This window comes from Melopsittacus undulatus, chromosome 5 (assembly GCF_012275295.1).
Source record: "Melopsittacus undulatus isolate bMelUnd1 chromosome 5, bMelUnd1.mat.Z, whole genome shotgun sequence".
Classification (NCBI taxonomy): Eukaryota; Metazoa; Chordata; class Aves; order Psittaciformes; family Psittaculidae; genus Melopsittacus; species Melopsittacus undulatus.
Window position 1 is genome coordinate 6,339,419 of NC_047531.1, and position 19,634 is coordinate 6,359,052.

The 19,634-nt window shown below is 57.8% G+C and overlaps 2 protein-coding genes across 4 annotated transcripts; both read right to left on the reverse strand.

Annotated features, from left to right (window-relative positions):
• Positions 1 to 1,319: 1,319 nt before the first annotated feature.
• On the reverse strand, positions 1,320 to 8,894 carry SMO (smoothened, frizzled class receptor). Of its 3 annotated transcripts, none has more exons than XM_034063212.1 (13): positions 8,610 to 8,894; positions 6,907 to 7,112; positions 5,900 to 6,109; positions 5,648 to 5,820; positions 5,287 to 5,506; positions 5,072 to 5,195; positions 4,898 to 4,990; positions 4,592 to 4,700; positions 4,211 to 4,396; positions 3,790 to 3,938; positions 2,970 to 3,104; positions 2,752 to 2,861; positions 1,320 to 2,618 (listed from the first exon to the last, which is right to left on the reverse strand). In XM_034063212.1, the coding sequence occupies exons 1-13, from the start codon at positions 8,860 to 8,862 to the stop codon at positions 2,439 to 2,441; spliced, it is 2,148 nt and encodes a 715-aa protein (XP_033919103.1). In that variant the 5' UTR covers positions 8,863 to 8,894; the 3' UTR covers positions 1,320 to 2,438. The 3 variants fall into 3 exon arrangements, with proteins under 3 accessions (XP_033919103.1, XP_033919102.1, XP_033919101.1); XM_034063211.1 differs by having other exon boundaries at positions 1,320 to 2,661; XM_034063210.1 differs by having other exon boundaries at positions 1,320 to 2,861.
• A 3,022-nt stretch (positions 8,895 to 11,916) lies between these two features.
• On the reverse strand, positions 11,917 to 14,846 carry TSPAN33 (tetraspanin 33). The gene is made up of 8 exons (XM_034062898.1): positions 14,742 to 14,846; positions 13,892 to 13,949; positions 13,659 to 13,786; positions 13,483 to 13,557; positions 13,306 to 13,401; positions 13,068 to 13,196; positions 12,788 to 12,949; positions 11,917 to 12,594 (listed from the first exon to the last, which is right to left on the reverse strand). The coding sequence occupies exons 1-8, from the start codon at positions 14,844 to 14,846 to the stop codon at positions 12,493 to 12,495; spliced, it is 855 nt and encodes a 284-aa protein (XP_033918789.1). The 3' UTR covers positions 11,917 to 12,492.
• Between the last annotated feature and the right edge of the window lie 4,788 nt (positions 14,847 to 19,634).

Here is a 19,634-nt window from a genome sequence, read left to right on the forward strand (position 1 = left end):
TCACATGTAAATAGCATCCTCCTGCTTATTATCCTTTTCCCTTTCAGTGAGGAGCAATATTTGAGGCTCCACTTTACATTACAAAGGAGCAGAGAGCCCTTCCCTCTGCCTCCCTCCCAGTGTGCAACAGCTTTAGTATGGTCCAGTTAGTATTTGAAGCCAGTTTCATAAGGAAACGAGCCTGCATGATTCCATGCCTAGGTGTAGGGTCACAGAGTCATGGAATCACGGATGGTTTGGGCTGGAAGGGACCCTAAAGCTCATCCCTTTAAGTTTTGGAAGACTGTTACCAGATTTATCCCTCAGGTCCTTAAAACTTCCCAACACTGAAGGAGCCCAAGGGAGGAGATGCTCCTAGTGAGAGGTTCAGAGCACACAGTGCAGAGCAGGACTGTTCGCTACACCCCATCTCCTTCTTGGTCCCCCATCATGTGCCCGAGCCAAATCCAGGGGCTTTTTTGGTATCTGGGATGAAAAGAAGGAATGTGATGGAGTTGGGATGTCTCCTGTTGTTTCCAGAGTTAAGGATTTGAGCTATTTGTCTCAAAACACCATTATCAGTGAGGAGCAGCTGCTACAAACTCAGTTTTTCATAGAGAAACCCATGAAAATAAAATAGAGATGGAGAAAGAGGATAAAAAAGTCCATAAAAATAAAACATTGATAAAAAGGAGGGGAAATGGCCCCAAGATAAAATATAGATAAAGAGAGATTAAAGAATGCCCACAAAAACAAAGTAAAGACACAAATCCATTTAGCTTCACCCTGGATGAACCCCTCTGGCTTCCTGCTGTTCGCCCACCCTATCACAGAGCAAAGTGTCCAAATCCATTGGGAAATGCAACTTTCAGTGCCCAATCCCACCCAAATCTCTAAAGAGGATCCTGGTCTCTGGGATAACCACGTGACATCAAAAAAGGACCTTCTGAAAAGCAATGTTCTGTCCCCAAAAGCACCATGTACACAGCACAGGGGTGTCCCTGTGGGACCCTGCTCTGGCTGAGGCACCCACAGCACCCCAAAACCAGGGGGGTGTGGGGATATCTAAAGCCCTAGTGCCATCTGCTGGCAACGGGACCCCCACCTCCCCAGTTTGCTGCCAAAACCCATCAACTGTGCCCTCAAACAGCCCCCACAGGCACTTGCAGCCCCTCACATGTGCCTTCTGCTGGCAAAACAGCTAGGACCCAGTGTTAAAGCCGGTTTAAAAGCAGTTTAAAGCTGGGTTTAAACAGTTCAAGATCAGTTTTAGGGCAGTTGGAGCCCTTTTAGGAGTCAGCAACGATTCCCCTCCCCAAAGAGCCCAGGGCAGTCGCTGGCACTGGAAATGTGGTAAATTTAATACTGATACAGGAAGGTTTTCCTTTATACAGCAAAAACAGGCACCATGGAGGTCACTGGGATAGAGGGCACACCAGGAGCCTACTGGGGTTTGACAAAGATGGTCTGGGGGATAATGGGCAGGTAGAAAACACCAGGAGGGACTGGAGCCCTCCTTCCTCAGCATTTGGCTGGGTTTAGTGTAAATTGGGGGAGGTTTAGTTAAAAACATAACAAAAAGCTTCGCTCAGGGGGTGGGTGCACCCCAAGAGCTCCTGGTTTGGGTCCTGGTTTAGGCACCATGGCTCAGGGAGCACCCCAAAGTGAGTCCCCACCTCCCCTGGTCAGGGACCACCAACCCTGTGGTATGGGTCTGGTGCAGCTCTCTGGGGAGCTGAAGGCACTTTCGGACCCCTGAAGGAATGAGGGGTGCACCCAGAGAAACGGGTGCACGCCGGGGTGCTGCTACACCCTGTGAGCAGGGATCAGCTCACCCCACTGAGCTGCAGCACCACAGCTCGGTGTATTATACAACTATTGGCACACGTGTGTGGAAGCTCTACGTACCATCTACTCACAGTGGGGGCAGAGAGTGAGGGAGGGGTGGCAGCAGGTCCCAGCACCCCAAGGTGTGCGATGCAGCTCCCCAAAATCCACCCTGAGCTGCGCTCACCCGCTGCCTGGTACCGCTGTCCTGGGGGGCAAAGGCAGTGTCCCCCTTGTCCATAGATCCCTGCAGGACCTGGATGGGGTTTGTTCCACCAACATGCAGTTTCTCTTCTCACAGGGATGCTGGGGGGACACCCCAAAACCCTCCTCTTGGCATCTCGCTGGGCTGGGATGTGAATTGAGTCTGCCTGGGGAGCAACACAGTCCTCCAAGGGGAGAAATCAGCAGTGGCCAGGCTGGAGGGATGCTCAGGACCAGCTCAGTGGGTCAGGATGGGCACCAAAGTCCCCCCAGAAGCTGCTGGCACTGCATGAGGCTTCAGGGCAGCCCCCATCCGCTCACAGCATCCCACCAGGCTCAAAAGTCCAAATCAGCATCCAGCAGCTGTGCATCCACCAGGTTGGTCCGGGAGTGGATGGGCCCCAAGGCAGCCCGACGGCCCTGAGTCCTCATCCCCCCAGCACGGGGGTCCGGCCTGGGGGGCCACAGCGGAGCCCCATTGTGCTGCTGGTGCCCGGTGCTGGGCCTCTCCTCCTCCAGGGAGCCAGGCTCGGGGCAGAAGGGGTTGCTGATGAGGTGCAGGACGTTGGCTCTGCGGCGGCTGTCCCATGGTCGCCCGGCGAAGGCAGCTTCAGGTGGGAGCATGTCGGGGGCAAAGGCGACCAGGCAGGGCTGGGGGGGCAGGCGGGGCAGGCGGGGGACGGTGCTGGGTGCTAAGGGGGCTGCGGAGCCCCCCAGGCAACGCTCGGGGTCCGGGCTCACCTCCTTCTTCTTCCTCTTCCTCCTCTTCTTCCTGCGGCCGCTGCGCTTCTGCAGCTCGGGGGAGACGTCGGCTTCAACCACCCAGAGGTTGGCTCTCTCCTCTGGTGGCACTGTGGGACATGGAATGGGGTGAGAGCGGCCACATCCTGCCCTGTGTCCCCCCAGCACCTCCCAGCCCTGCTTGTCCCCCCCCCCCAGCATCATCCCCAAGGACTTGCCAGGTGTTGCCACGGGTGTCACCGACACGTCCTGGGGCAGGATGGCTCCTCTCCTGGCCACCATCTTGGTGACGTGCTGGGCCCACGCAGAGGACACGTCAGCTGAGGGCTCGTTGATGTCAAACGCTAACCCAGCTGCAAGGACAGCAGAGAGCCTGGTCAGTGGGGACAACGGGGACAGCAGGGAGCTGCTGAGATGTGTCCCTCCCACACAGGATCATGGAATGGTTTGGCTTGGAAGGGACCTTAAAGCTCCTCCAGTTCCAACCCCTGCCATGGGCAGGGACCCCTTCCACTGGAGCAGCTGCTCCAAGCCCCTGTGTCCAACCTGGCCTTGAGCACTGCCAGGGATGGGGCAGCCACAGCTTCTCTGGGCACCCTGTGCCAGCGCCTCAGCACCCTCACAGGGAACAGCTTCTGCCTTATCTCCAACCTGAACTTCCCCTGTTTCAGTTTGAACCCATCACCCCTTGTCCTGTCACTCCAGTCCCTAATGAAGAGCCCCTTTCCAGCATCTTTCCAGACACTGGAAGCTGCTCTGAGGTCTCCAAGCAGCTTCTCTTCTCCAGGCTCAACAGCCCCAGTGTTCTCAGCCTGGCTCCATATCAGAGCTGCTCCAGCCCCTGATCATCCTTGTGGCCTCCTTTGGACTTACTCCAACAGCTCCATGTCCTTCTGATGCTGAGGACACCAGAGCTGCACACAGTGCTGCACGTGGGGTCTCACAGAGCAGAGCAGAGGGGCAGGATGTCCCCAGACCTGCTCCCAGGACCTCCCTGGACCTGCTGCTCACACTCCTGATGCAGCCCAGCACACATACCCACAGGGCCGTCGTGTGTCACGGTGTGCATGCTGAAGGACAGCTCCTGGCCTGGGTCACGCAGCAGCTCCTTGCGCTTGGAGAAGGCCTTTGCGATCATCTTGCTCTTCTTGATCTTCTTGGGTTGGTCATCGCTCTGCCCCGTCAGCCTGGGGACACAGCAGGGACATGGGGTGGCCCAGGCACAAGAGACCCTCCCCAGGGTCTGGACAGAGACACTAAGTGATAGGACCGAGCTGGACGGGTCCCCTGCAGATGGAGGTGCCCCACAAGCAGGACATGAGATGCCTGCAGAGTGAGAGAGGCCACCCCATTCCTACACTGCCATCTGCTGTGAGCCCACAGCTCATCAAGGGCCAAAAGCCTGAACCTCTCAGGACATTGGATGGGGCAGGAAGGGCTGACACCTTCGGGGTCCTACCTGCACCATGTGCGCCTCCAGATGAGCAGTGTGGCCTTGGTCCAGACCCATGTGCTCATGGAGATGCCAGTGCCGAACATGGCAAAGAGGTTGATCTTCTCCACCAGCAGGCTCGGCCGGTTCTTGATCTCACACTCAGGGATGGGCTTGTTGGTCTGCGTGGCGATGGTCACGTTGGCCTCACACCTGTGGGGACACTGGCCATAAGGAAGGGACACCCAGTGACACACCTCTGCAAAGTGAGATGTGGTTGGAATGCTGGTGGGGGACATGGGATTCCTCCTCCGCTTCTCCACGTCCACCACTAAATTCAAGGTCCTAGGATCCCATCCGCCCTCCTATTCCCGTCCACATCCCCATCCTTGTCCCTGTCCCACTCACAGGACATAATCCCGAAAGCTGCGTTCCCACTCTGCCTGGTTGAAGAAGTCATAGAAGTGGCAACCAAAAGTGATGAAGACAAAGCCAAAGGCCAAGAAGCCAAAGATGCCTGGAAGAGAAGTGGGACATCCCCAGTTTAGCTGGACCCCAGTGACAAACAGGAGCCATGCTCCATCACTACAGCTTCGTTCCCCACTGCAGGCACCCCCAGGATGTGGGATAAGACTGTTGGGGTTTCCAGGAAGCACAACATCCCCATTCCCACTCAGATCCTCATGGAAACAGTGCCAGTGGAGCAGCACTCACCCAGGCGCAGCATGGTCTCGTTGATCTTGCTGGCTGCCTTCTCGCTCAGCAGCCCAGGGTGGTTGCTCTTGATGGAGAAGAGCGTCATGACCCCTGTGTGGGAGGGATGAGGTGGTCAGGCCTGGGGGACACCCACACTCACCCCATCCCCATGGCAGGGTGACCCAAACCTACCCTGGATGAGGAAGTAGCCACCCACGACGAGGACAAGCCCGATGGGCGCCAGGACAAAGCCAGCCCGGTACCGGTAGTTCTTGTACCCCACGAAGCAGATGCCACTGACAGAGTCACCGTCCACCTGGGGAGATGGGGACAGAAGGAGCCATGTGGCTGTGGCCACCTCTCCCTGTGCATGTCACCACCAGGACATGGGATGGAGGTGCCGGTACCTGTGCTACAGCCAGAATGGCCACGGTGAGGACGAAGGGGATGGACCAGGTGATGAGGTGGAAGTAGGAGGTCTTGCCCACCAGCGGCTGGTAGGTGGTGCCCAGCGCCTTGAAGGAGGTGTGCCAGGCATAGGTGAGCATGACAAACCAGATGACACCCGACATCAGCGAGTAGTAAACGATGATGAAGATGATGACACAGGAGAGCGTCTCGTTGGAGCTATGGATGAGGTGAGACAAGAGCATCACCAACGGGACAGGGAGGAGGAAGGAGATCGCCATCCCCTTCCAAGAGGCATGGAGGATCCAGAGGACACCTGGAACATGGCAGTGGTGGGATGGGGATGGAGGTGACACATACGTGGGCTCTCCCAGCCGCATGGTGCCGTCAGCCCGGCACACGATCTCATCACGGGCTCCATCCATGAACTGTGCCAACCACCCGATGCTGCCCACGAAGAAGCAGGCGTTGACGTAGAAGAGGATGACGGCCGGGTAGCGGTTGGAGTTCCTCCAGTCAGCAACAAATGTGGCCTGGTGGAGGAGGACAGAGGGACAGCTTGGAGCCTCGTCCACTTCTGGGGACCCCATCCCATGTCCCCCCGTGTCTCACCAGGGTGAAGAAGGTGCAGAAGATGGTGACGGAGCTGAAGGCAGCGATGTAGACGTGCATCTCGCGGTGCTCCTTCTCGGTGAAGAGCGGGTTCTGGCACTGGATGCCACAACCCTCCACGTCCTCGTACCAGCTCTTGGGGTTGTCTGTCCTCACCAGCGGTGCCTCGCACTGCCCCGAGCTGTTGAACTTGATGTTCTGCACCTCGTTCTGCCGGAGGAGAAGTGAGGCCATGAGGAGGAGGCAGCACCCTCATGGTGAAGGCTGTGGACACCAGTCCCCCATGGAGGGCTGGGAACAGGCAGCGCTTCCCTGCTCCTACTGCTCTCTGAGAATCAGGGAATCAGCCAGGTTGGAAAAGCCCTTTAAGCTCATCCAGCCCAACCATTCCCAGCCCTGCCAAGGCCACCCCTAACCCATGGCACTGAGGCCTCGTCTCCACGCTGTGTGAACACCTGCAGGGACGGTGCCTGCAGCCCTGCCCTGGGCAGCCTGTTCCAATGCCTGAGCACCCTGTGGGGCAGGAATTGTTCCTCAGCTCCATCTAAAGCTGCCCTGGTGCAGCTTGAGGCCGTTTCCTCTTGTCCCATCCCTTGTTCCTTGGGAGCAGAGCCCAGCCCCTCCTGGCTCCATCCTCCTGGCAGGCACTTGGAGGGAGCCATCAGGTCCCCCCTGAGCCTTCTCTTCTCCATCTGAACCCCCCAGCTCCCTCAGCCATTCCCCATCTCTCTTGTGCTCCAGGCCCTGCACCAGCTCCATTGCCCTTCTCTGGCCCTGCTCCAGCCCCTCAAGGTCTCTCTTGCAGTGAGGGGCCCAGAACTGAACACAGGATTCAGGTGCAGCCTCACCAGTGCCCAGCACAGGGGCACAATCCCTGCCCTGGCCCTGCTGCTGCACTGGTGCTGATCCAGGCCAGGATGCTGGGGGCTCCTTGGACACCTGAACCCAAACCCATGTTCAGGTCTGTCACTAAATGGGATATGGAGCCTGTGGTGTCCCCCCCATACCGGGCATCCCTCAGGGAAGCGGTCCGTGGTGCACTTGAGGAAGTCTGGCCATCCGCGCTCGCGCTCCACGATGGTGCATGGTGCCCGGGTGGCCTGGCACAGGGTCTGGCTGGGCAGCTCCACCTGCCCGTCCTCACACTTGGGCATGTAGACAGCGCAGAGCAGGGGCTGGATGACGTCCCAGCAGCGTGGGGCATTGCGCAGGCCTGTGGGGACAACCTGTCACCACCCTGCATGGACACGGCCCCTGTGGCCCCACACATGGGGATGGGATGGGGCAGGCCCCACCATGTGCCCATCAGCTCAGCACCAGGACCCCTCTATAACACCGCGGGGGTGCTGGAACCATTGCCCTGTCTTATGCTGCTCCCCTGCCACAGGGATTCAGCCCCAGTCCCTGCTATACTGCTGCCCTCCATACTGTACCCATCCCTGGTCCACTGCTGTACAGGTATATGTACAGTACCCCGTCATGGTCCCCCACTATACTGTCCCCATCACTGTGCTTATCCCCATTCCCCTTCCCCTCTATGCTGTGCCCATGCCTGAGCCTCACCTGGACTGTACCCGGTCCCCTGCTATGCTGCTCTATACTGTACCTAGTTCCCTGCTATACTGCTCTCTTATATGCTACACCCCAGCCCCTATTCCCCACTATACTGCTCCCCTCTGTACTGTACCTATCCACAGTCCCCTGCTGTACTGCTCCTCTCTACACTGTAACCATCCCCAGGCCCACTTTATACAGCTTTCTGTCTTACTCCTGCCCTATCCCCTGCTATACTGCTCCCTCTCTATATTGTACCCAGCTCATACCCCCACTGTGCTGCCCCTGTCTACACTGTACCCATCCCCATAACCCTGCTGTACAGATTTCTATACTGTACCCGTCCCAAATCCCCCACTATACAGCTCTCCTCTACACTGTACCCATCTTCTGCCCTTACTATACTGTTTTCTATACTGTACTCATCTCCAGTCCTTTCCTATACTACTCCCCCCTATACTGCACCCGTCTCTGTCCCCTATTACAGTTTTATGTTCATACCCTGCTATACTGCTCCCCTGTACTCTGTACCCAGCTGCAGTCCCTTTCCATACCATACTCATCCCTTATCCCCCATTATACAGCTCCCTTCTATACTGTCCCCATCCCCAATCCCGCTATACAGCTATCTGTACCGTACCCATCCCCTGTCCCCACTATACAACTTTCCATACTGTATGCGTCCCCAGTCCCCTGCTATACTGCTCCCGTCTATACTGCACCATCTCTAGTCCCCTTCTATACACCTTCCTAGACTGTACCCATCTCCTGTTCCCCACTGTACTGCTCCCTCTGTACACCGCACCCATCTCCAGCCCCATCCCATACAGCCTCCTGTAGGATACTCATCCCCTATCTCCCACTATACTGTCCCCATCCCCAACTCCCTGCCATACAGCTCCCTCCATACTGTCCCCATCCCCAATTCCCTGCTATACAGCTCCCTCCATACCATCCCCATCCCCAATTCCCTGCCATACAGCTCCCTCCATACCATCCCCATCCCCAGTTCCCTACCATACAGCTCCCTCCATACCATCCCCCATTACCCATACCCTGTCCCCATCTCCAGGCCCCCGTTACGGAGCTCTCCCCGCTCCCTCACACCGCACCCTCCGCATGCCCCGGGCCTCTCCCCGTCCCATCCCGTCCGTACCGGACCACAGCAGGAGCTTCCCATGCGCCTCCTCCTGCGAAGCCGAATCCGTGGCCAACACCGTGGATGTGGCCGCGTATGGCAGCGCCGAACCGAGGCAGGACCCGAACCGCAGCTGCTCGCAGGACGCGGTCCGACGGCAGCGCTCGGGCCCGGCCGAGCCGTTGAGCAGCGGGGCTGCGGGGCAGCGCCGGCCGCTCAGCAGCAGCGCCGTGCCCAGGACCAGCGCCCACCGCCCGGCCGGAGCCGCCATCCCGGCCCGCAGCCGGCGCTACGCGGCCCCGCGGTCCGCCATGCCCCCGCCGCCCTTTGTTGGGCTCGGCCGGGCCCCGCTCCTCCTCCTTCCCCCCTCAGCGCGGCCTGGGGCGGGTGAGGAGAGAGGGGAGGGGAAAAAGTAAGGTTTGGGGAGGAGAAAAGTGAAGTTTTTGTTGCATGGGGCAGGGAGGGAGGGGGGAGGGAGGGAAGGGGGGTGGGGGCGGGGATCGTGCGCGGGGGAAGGGGAAGGGGGGTCGGCTGAGGGGGAATGGTGGGGTTTGTGAGGGAAAGTTGGGGTTTGTGAGGGGAAAGTGGGGTTTAAGGGGGAAAGGATGAGGTTTGTGAGGGAAAGTTGGGTTTTGAGAGGGAAAGTTGGGGTTCGAGGGGTAAATGTTGGGGTTTTGAGGGCAAATGTTGGGGTTTATGAGGGAAAGTTGGGGTTTGACGGGTAAAGGATGGGGTTTGTGAGGGGAATGTGGGGTTTGTGAGGGAAAGTTGGGGTTTGAGGGGTAAATGTTGGGGTTTATGAGGGAAAGTTGGGATTTGAGGGGTAAATGTTGGGGTTTGTGAGGGGAAAGTGGGGTTTTGAGGGGGAATGTTGGGGTTTGTGAGGGGAAGTTGGGGTTTGAGGGGTAAATGTTGGGGTTTGTGTGGGGAAGTTGGGGTTTAAGGGGGAAATGTTGGGGTTTGTGAGGGAAAGGATGAGGTTTGTGAGGGGAAAGTGGGGTTTTGAGGGGGAAATGTTGGGGTTTATAAGGGAAAGTTGCGGTTTGAGGGGTAAAGGATGGGGTTTGTGAGGGGAAAGTGGGGTTTCAGGGGGAAATGTTTATGCTTGTGAGGGAAAGTTGGGGTTTAAGGGGGAAATGTTGGGGTTTGTGAGGGAAAAGCTGATTTTGGGGGAGGGAGAAGGCGCTTTGGGGAGGGGAAGAGCGGCTTTGGAAGGGGAGGAGTTTGGGATTGAAGAAGGGTTTAGTTTTGGGAGAGAAGTTGGATTTGGGGGAGGTTTGGGACAGGGGAACTGATTTTGAGGGGAAAAATTGCTTTTTTAGGGGAATAAAAGTTGTTTTGGAGACCAAAAAGTTACTTTTAGGGAGTAAAGTTGCTTTCTGGGGCAGAAAAGTCACTTTTCCAGAGGAGAAAAGTTGTTTTCAAGGGAGATAAGTCACTTTTAAGGGAGGAAAGTTAGATTTGGGAAGGGGAAACGCACTTTTTTATGGGGAGAACTACTTTTGGGGAAGAAAAAGTTGGGGTTTGGAGGAGAAAAGGCACTTTGGGGGTGAAAAGTCACTTTCTGGGGACAAAAGTAGCTTTTTGGGGAACAAAATGCTTTATTGGGTGAGAAAAGTTTCTTTTTGGGGCAAAAAGTAACTTTTTTGGGGGTGGAATGTTACTTTGGGGGAGGAATAGCTGCTGCTTAGAGGAGAAGAACGGCATTTGGGAATGAGAAGTTACTATGGTGGGAGAAAAGCCACTTTTTGGGGATGAAAGTTGCTTTTTTAGGGAACAAAATGTACTTTTTGAGGTGAGAAAAGTCTCTTTTTACTCAAAAAGTAACTTTTGGGAGGAAGGTTCCTTTTGGGGGAGGATAAGTCGCTTTTTGGCGTAGGAAAGTTGCCTTTGGGAGGGGAGAAAAGTCAGGTTTAGGGGACAAAAGGCACTTTATTGGGAGAAAAGAGACTCTTGGGTTAGAAAAGTCACTTGGAGGGGAGGAAGCTACTTTTAGGGGAAGAAAAATCACATTTTGGGGGCTAAGAGTCACTAGTGCGGAAGGAAAAGTTGATTTTGGGGGAGAAAAGTTGAGGGACAAAGGGCAGTTTGGGGATGAAAAGTCCCTTTTGAGCGCAGAAAAGTTACTTTTAGGGGAGGAAAAGTCACTTTTGAGGGACACAAGTTGCTTTTCGGGGAGAAAAGATACTTGGTTTGGAGGGGGAAGTTACTTTTGGGAGAGGAAAAGTCATTTTGGGGTGAAGAAAAGCCACTTTTAGGAGGAGGAAAGCTGCTTTTGGGGGACAAACATCCTTTTTGGAGGGGGAGCAAAGTTTTTGGAGGAGAAGAAAGTTACTTTGGGTAATAAAAGCCACTTTTGTGGAGAAAAAAGTTGCTTGTTTGGGAGAAAAGTCCCTTTTGGGGAGAGGAAACTACTTGGGGATGGAGGCAAGTTATTTTGGGGGAAGGAAAAGTCACTTTTGGGGGGATAAAAGCAACTTCTGGGGGGAGAAAAGTTCCTTTCTAGTGACGAAAATCCCTCTTGGGGAGAGCAAAGTTGCTTTTGGGGGAGAAAAGTCCCTTTCTGGAGACAAAAGTAAGTTGGGAGGGGACCATGCTTGGAGAAATGCTACTTTTTTTGTGAGAACTCACTGTTTTGGGGAGAAAAGTCACTTTTTTGGGGGAAGAAACCTCTCCCCTCTTTGGAGGGGGTGTCCTTCAGAGAAGTGATCACTTCTGGGGGTGAAAGTGCTCTTTTGGGTGTCAAGTCACATTTTGGTGCAGCGTGAGGTGGCTTTTGGGTAGGGAGAGAACAGCTGGTTTTGGGGAGAGAAGCTGCACCTTTTAGAAGGTGCTCTTTGGGGTGAAAACCCCCTTTTTTGGGGGGGAACATCATCCAGGGGCACAGTTTGGGATCGTTTTCCTGCAGCACCCAGGGATGGCAGAGGGGATCAGGGACAGGCGGGAGCCAGCACTTGGCAGCTCCCGTCCGCATCCCGATATCCCGACTCTCCCTGCGACAGGACCACCCAACCCGAGGAGGAGGAGAAGAGCTAAACAGGCAACCCCTCCTCACACAGCTTGTGACGGCTCCAATGAGCACAGAGGGTTGTCTGATGTCTGCTCCCTGGCTCTGCTGCCCCTTGTCCTCTTCATCCCCCTTCTTTTTGAGGTGCTGCAGCCATAACGCCGCTGAGATGATGGGGGTGCTGCATGTGAAGGACTTTCTCCCCCAATGCCACTGTGCTGTCCCCCTCCATGCCACTGTCCCTGTCACTACCACACAGAGCTGCACAGCACCCCACGGTCCAGCCTTATCTCTTTATTCCCCCTTCCACAAGGGGTTCAGCACCCCATGGAGGGGTTTGAGCCCCCCTGGGGGCAGAGATGGGACCCCAGCCCTGGGCTAGAGAAGCACCCATGGATCAGCACTGGGCAGGACACCCTCCTCTTCCTCTTTCTTCCAGGTAGACACACTGCTGATGGCTCCTGCTCCCAGCCAGCAAGCAAAGCCCTCGACTGTCTCATGGGTCACCCGCAGGATGCCAATGGGGTTTGTGGCACCAGTGATTGGAAGAACTTCTGCAGTTCTGGAGCCCGGGTAAAGGCAGCTCAGGGCATGGATGGACAGACAGACAAATGCTCATCTCCAGCACAAGAGATGGGAAGCACATCCCAGTGCTTCAGGCACAATCTGCACATCAGCTCAGAGTCCCCCAGGACAGACATACAGACAGACAGCAATTTGGTCCCACAAACAGGGCACAGCAGCTTGATACGTCCCAGCCAAACCCAGCCACAGTGCACGGATCCAGCATCCACAGCTCCAACCTTCCTCTTCTCCAGCAAAGTCCCTTCAGCTCTTCCTACGGATCCAGGGTTTGGAAATCCTGGTGGGGACAGACGCTGCAATGCACCGGGATCAGTACAAGGGGTCTGCCCGGTGCTGCTGGTTGTAGAGCTGCAGCTTGATCTGGTCTCTGATCTGGTTGATGAGGATCTGAGCCAGCAGGATGCCCACCAGCTGTGGGTGAAGGAGAGGAAGAAGATGACAGGAGTAAGACAGGAGGATATCACCCCACTCTCCTACAAGTGGGTGACGTGGCTCCTGGCAAGGACAACATCCCACCACCCCAACCCCTGCCTCCCCTGCAGCTGCAATGTGATGCATCACTAAAGTGTCTCCCAAATGCCCCTTCTCCCCCCCTCCCCATTACCTGTGGGGCTGCCAGCCCCAGCGCAATGCCCCCCAGCAGGAAGAGGTTCCTGTTGATCCAGTTGACCAAGCTGTCGATGCAGCCATGGGTGTAGATGACAGCACTGGCCTCCACGTAGCCCATGGCCTGTATGCCATGTCCACACATGGTGTTGATGACAACCTGGGGACAAAAGCCACACCTGGATGGACTGGGGGGTCCCTGCCTCTTCTGGGGGCTCTGCCCCCATCCACAGAATGGAAGAGGAGGAGCAGATCCCCCAGGAGGACACCAGCCTCACCTCGTCGTCATCCGGCAGGCAGCAGGAGAAGGGGACGGAGCAGCGCTCCCGGCTGGGGTTGTCCGTGGTGCAGTTGAAGTACATGTTCTGGGACCAGTCCTTGTAGGAGATACCCCCACAGCAGCTGAACTGTGACAGAGAGAGGACATGGGGCTTCACCACGACCCCAAACCCCCACAGAGAAGTCACTTGACATCCCCGACCCCATGGCCTGAGCCATGAGCTCCACACCACACACCTCCTTCTGCCCAAAGTCAATGAGGTTCTGCAGGTCCAGGTCATCCCGGTAGTGCATGATGGCACCATTGATGATCTCACTGACCTTCCCACGTGCCTGCAACAGGGACATCAGTGATGCCACCACCCAATGGCACAGGCTTGGGGTCTCTCAGCCCCTGACCCCTCCAGCAGTCACCTTATCGGAGAAGACAAAGCCCAGCACACCAGCGACCAGCTGCAGGAGGAAGATGATGGCCAGGCAGATGGAGAACTGCAGGCAAGAGGAGTGTGATGGCCAGGGAGGACCACAGCAAAGTGGCCACAGCCCCGTGGGGTGGCCCAGGGGAGGTCCCCACGTGCCCATGGACTCACCGCCTGCAGCAGGACGATGTTCTCCCGTAAGGAGCCAATGCAACCACAGAAGGCAATGAGGAAGGTGAGGACACCGACCACGATGAGGAGGATGGCGGGGTCCACCACCAGGCACGCCATGGTCGCCTCTGCCATGGTGAGCCATCACCACCAGCCCTCCAACACCCCCACCAGAGCAGGGGGGGCACTGAGGAGCCTCAGTGTTGTGCCCCCCACGAGCCCCCCAACCTCACCTGCATGCTTCAGCAGCCAGGCATAGACCCCCACTGCCACCATCACCATGGAGATCACCTGCAGAGCAAGACCATGGGTGGGCACCGTGGGTCCCGGCTGCCATCCCCAGGGAGTCGGGGCTGGAAATGGGCCCTCACAGTCGGACCTGCTGCCTCAGTTTCCCCTTGTTACCCCATACGGAGCTGGCTGGGGAGGGGACACAGAGCCCAACACAGGGATGTGGTTTATCGGAAGCAAGAAGCTTCCTCAGAGATGGGATCTGAAACACGGAAACATCCCTTCAAAAAGTCCCCATCTCCAAAAAAAACCCCAAAACTATAAAAATAACCATTAAAACATTAAAAAATACCCCAAAATGTTAAAAAACACCAAATGTATAAAAAATCCCCCCAAAAAACATGGCAAACTGCTCATGGGGGCTCAAAGGTGCCCAAGAGATGTGGTTTAGGTGTCAATAGCACCTAGTGGGTGACAGCCACTCACCCCAGTGGCCCTGTTTTGGATGGGGGACACCCTCAAAAGGGCTGTGGCATCCCAAAGGGTGCAGAAAGCAACAGGTTTGGGAGGGTGTTTTCCACAGGGGGCACACATGGGTGATAGTATGAGCATGGGGTACCCCAAAATCCCTTGTGGGGTGGGGGGGACCCAGCCGACCCCCGCATAGCCCCAGTGATAAAGAGGGTCGTGGGATGGGGAGAATCCTGGGATGGGGGTGTCCCATGGGGTGCAGCAATTGGGACAGCCTTAAGGTTGAGGGTCCCCCCGAGATGGGGGGGTCCTGGTGGGTACCTCGGTATGGGGGGGGCCCGGTGACACCCCCCCGGTATGGGGGGTCCCGGTGTCACTCACCCAGAAGAGCATGTTGAAGAAGAAGAGCACGAACTTCACTATGGGGCTCACGAAGGAGAAATCCTCCTCGGGGGACACCGTGCCCCCCGCCTCCGGACTCTCCATGGCCGAGCCGAGGGGAGCCGAACCGAACCGAACCGGACCGAGCCGAACCAGGCCGAATGGAGCCGAATGGAACCGAACGCAGCCGAACGAAGCCCAACCGGTGCCTGAGCCTACAGACCCCGCAGCACCAAGGAGCACCAGGACCCGCCTCCTCCCTCGGCCGCTCCGCTCATTGGTCAGTCCAACCCATTCTGCTCTCCCATTGGTTTTTGGAGCCGTCGCTCAGCCTCCGCCGGTCACACACACACGGACCCCCGCCGCACCTGTTCACGGGTTAAAGGACCAGCCCACCTCCGCCTTAAAGGGCCAGCGCACCCTGTTTGTCCATCATTGCTGACTGACAAGCTGAATCCCTCCTGGCTCATCCCGCAGCCCCAGAACTGCCCCCATCGTGCTGTCCCTGCCCCAGAGACCCCCGTCCTGGCAGGATGGGTTTGGTGACAGCCCTCAGAGGGACACAAAGGGACAGCTGGGATGCAGGAGAACCTTCACTCCTGAAATGCACCCAGATGGGGAGATTTGGGAGTTTCCTGCAATGGCAAAGCTGAGTCTCTGAGCCCAGATCTGCAGACATCACCCGAACCCAACAGCGCTGATGCTCTGTCCCCAATGACCTCACAGACGTGGGGAATTTGGAGGCCAAAGCCTGGCACTTCCTCTCCCTGCTGCTAAAATCTATGAGCTGAGCTTAAAATGGGAAATTTCGGTGGTTTTCTTCCCATTTCCCTTAATTTGGTGTGTCTGCTGTGACACCCCCCCACCCCCCATTGCCCTATCCCTGAGGCACATGGGACCGGTCCTCTTTGCATGGGGGAGAGTCGCCTTCCATTGTTATCTATTATCCTATTAATTATCCTATCTATTATCCTATCTATTACTGTTACTCTTCACCCCCAGGGTTCATTAGGGCTGGAAATCCCCAAGGAGCAGCTGCTGGTGCCAGCATGGCCCTTCCCAGAGGAAGGACAGAGCCTGGGGCAGAGGAACTGAAACCAAACCCCCTCTTCTTGCTCTTAGGGTCACCAAGGCCACCAGTGATGGCATCCACCACATGTCACCAAGGAGCCACCCCCTGGCCCCACCACCCCAGGAGTGTTTGCTATGGGTGCTGCTGGAAGAACCCCCCATGGCCCCAGAATGCCATGACTGATGGCTGTGGGTCTCCAAAGAGCCACCTCGGGCAACCCATGAGGTCCTGGTGGAGCTGAACGTGCCCTGGTCTTCACAGCAGTTCTGCCCCTGTGATGAAGATGGAGGTGCCTGTGTTGGCACAAGGAGGCACTGTCCTCCCATCAGATCTACCTGTTCATCCATCACACCTGTACCTCCACAGTGGTATCTGTGTGCCCCTCCTCTGTGTCTACTCATTGGATTTATGTGTCCACCCACCAGATCTATGTGTCCATCCATCAGATCTAGATCTCTGCTGCCAAGGAACAAGGGATGGGACAAGAGGAAACGGCCTCAAGCTGCACCAGGGCAGGTTTAGATGGAGCTGAGGAACAATTCCTGCCCCACAGGGTGCTCAGGCATTGGAACAGGCTGCCCAGGGCAGGGCTGCAGGCACCGGCCCTGCAAGTGTTCACACAGCGTGGAGACGAGGCCTCAGTGCCATGGGGCAGTGGTGGCCTTGGCAGGGCTGGGAATGGTTGGGCTGGATGAGCTTAAAGGACTTTTCCAACCTGGATGATTCCATGATTCCATGATTCTGTGTTTCTCTGACTATGGGTCTGCCCATCAGATCCGCACATCCCTATGCCCGGGAGGCCGGGCGCTGGCTGGCCGTGGGGCAGGGAGTGCCTGCACACACGTGTGTGCCTGTCCCTGCCTGTGCCTGCACACACGTGTGTGCCTGTCCCTGCATGTGCCTGCACACACGTGTGTGCCTGTCCCTGCATGTGCCTGCACACACGTGTGTGCCTGTCCGTGCATGTGCCTGCACACACGTGTGTGCCTGTCCGTGCATGTGCCTGTACACACGTGTGTGCCTGTCCGTGCATGTGCCTGTACACACGTGTGTGCCTGTCCGTGCATGTGCCTGCACACACGTGTGTGCTTGTCCATGCATGTGCCTGCACACACGTGTGTGCCTGTCCGTGCATGTGCCTGCACACACGTGTGTGCTTGTCCATGCATGTGCCTGCACACAGGTGTGTGCCTGTCCGTGCATGTGCCTGCACACACGTGTGTGCCTGCCCCTGCATGTGCCTGTACACACGTGTGTGCATGTCCCTGCATGTGCCTGCACACACGTGTGTGCCTATCCATGCATGTGCCTGCACACACGTGTGTGCCTATCCATGCATGTGCCTGTACACACGTGTGTGCATGTCCCTGCATGTGCCTGCACACACGTGTGTGCCTATCCATGCATGTGCCTGCACACACGTGTGTGCCTGTCTGTGCATGTGCCTGTACACACCTGTGTGCCTGTCCATGCATGTGCCTGCACACACGTGTGTGTCTGTCTGTGCATGTGCCTGCACACACGTGTGTGCCTGTCCCTGCATGTGCCTGCACACACGTGTGTGCCCGGGGCCGGACGCCGCTGACCCCCTGTGCATCTCGGTGCGGGACGGAGGGACCGGGATGGGGCCGGGCCCGACAGGGGACACGGGGGGGACCCGAACAGGAGCACCCCGGGGCCGCCACCGGGTTGCGGTACACGGGCGAGGAAGGGGGCGGGACCAAAGCGGAGGGGGCGTGTCCGGGGGCGAGGTTACTGCTGTGATTGGATGGGGCGGGGACATGGGCGTGGCCATCCCCTCCCGCTGTCGTCAGCGCGGCGGGGCAGGCGCGGGGGTTCGGGGGAGCGTGGGGGCACCCCCGGTAACCGGGACCCCCCATCTGCCCCCGGACCCCATGTCCCATCCCCACCCCCCGGGACCCCCACAGCCCTTCCTGACCCCAGCTCCCCCTTTCCCCATCCCTGCTCCAGGACCTCCATGTCCTGCTCCCGGACCCCTATACCCAGCTGGAATGTGCGGTGCAGGCAGGGGTGCGCCGGTAAGGAGCTGTCACCCCCTCTTCAGAGCAATGGCTTTATTTGGGGACAGCCCCTGCACACCCCCCGCCCAGCACCCAGCACCCATCCTGCCCCCCCCCAAGGATCCTTGTCCCCCCAGATCCTATTGGAGGAGCCGGGGCCGCATGCTGCCCTGGGTACACGGGAGCTGCTTGGGCTGGGGGGCCTCAGGCGCTGGAGCTCTTCATGTCACCCAGAGCCACCGGTGCTGCTCCTGCTCCTGCTCCTCCTGCTCGGCCCACATGCGATGGGGGTGATGGTGAGACGGGACCCTGGGACCCCCATGTGCCTCTCATGGGTGCCCCAGGGTCCCTACGCAGAGCTGCTCTCATCCACATCCCTGTCCTGTTTCCGTCCCCATCCCAGCTCCCATTCCTAATCCCATCCTGTTCCCATCCTTGTCCCCATTCCCATCCCTATCCACATCCCCATCTCATTCCCAGCCCATCCCCATCCCGATCCCATCTCCATCGAGCCCATCTCCATTCCCATTCTGTCCCCATCCCAATCCCATCTCATTCCCATCTTGACCACAATCCCATTCCCATCCCTATCCCAGGTCCATCCCCATGCCAATCTCATCCCCATCCAAATCCCAGCCTGCTCCTATTCCCATCCTCATCCCAGTCTCTCTGCCATCCTAATTCCTTCTCCATCCTTGTTCCCATGCCAGCTTGTCCCCGTACCCATACCCATCCTGTTCCCACTCATACCGCAGATCATCCCCATCCCAACCTCATCCCCATCCAAATCCCGTCCCCATCTCTGTCCCCATCCCATCCCGCCCCAGTTCCTATTCCAATCCCACCCCTATCCCAACCGTGACCCCATTCTAATCTGTCCCCATCCCCATCTCTTCCCCATCCCATCTCCACCTTCACCAAGCAGCCAGGATCAGACCCACTCCCCCTTCCCCAAACGGGACGTCCCCATTGGACCCCCCCGCAGCACCCACCTCTCCTCCCGCAGCCCCCGCAGCGGCAGCACATCACCACCCCGATGGCCACGGCCGTGAACGCAGCCACAAGGACACACACCACCGTGATCATATCCGGCTCCACGGCCCTGGGCACCTCTGCGGAGCAGCACAGGTACAGGATGGGACCCCCAAACCTGGGGGACCCCCAAAGTGCGGGTCCCACCCAGCGGCTGCTCCGTGTGTGGGACCCCCCCCGTCCTCCCAGCACCAGCCCCACTCACCGCGGGCCGTGGGCTGCAGGATGAGGCTGCAGAGGAGCTGTGGGGTGGCAGCACCGGACACGGAGCACGAGTAATTCCCGAAGTCGGGATCGCTGAGGTTCCTCAGGAGCAGGGCCAGGCCGGCCCCCCCCGGCCCCACGGCGCAGAAGGACACCCGGCCCCTATAGCGGTTGTCGGGCTCCTCCGGTGGGCTCCAGCCCGGCTCCGGAGGGAGCCGGCCCAGCCGGTGCCGGAGGACGGGAATGGGGTCGTGGGTCCCATTGTGGTGGGTGCAGCTGAGGGTGACCCCCTGTAGGTGACCCCAAGGGTGGGTGCTGCACGGCAGGCAGGCGTCATCCCCGATGGATGCAGTGACGGTGATGGGGGGGGGGTCTGTGGGGAACACAGTGGGGTCACACATCCCATGATCCAGCCAACCAGGAGCCCCGGGATTGGGATATGGGGTGGGATAGAGCCAGATACCCCATAGCATAGTCAGATAGGGGTGTCTCTGTTGGATCCTGGGTGTTGGCACTGCACTGGGGGGACATAGTGGGGTCACGATGGTCTAGGGATGGGCATAT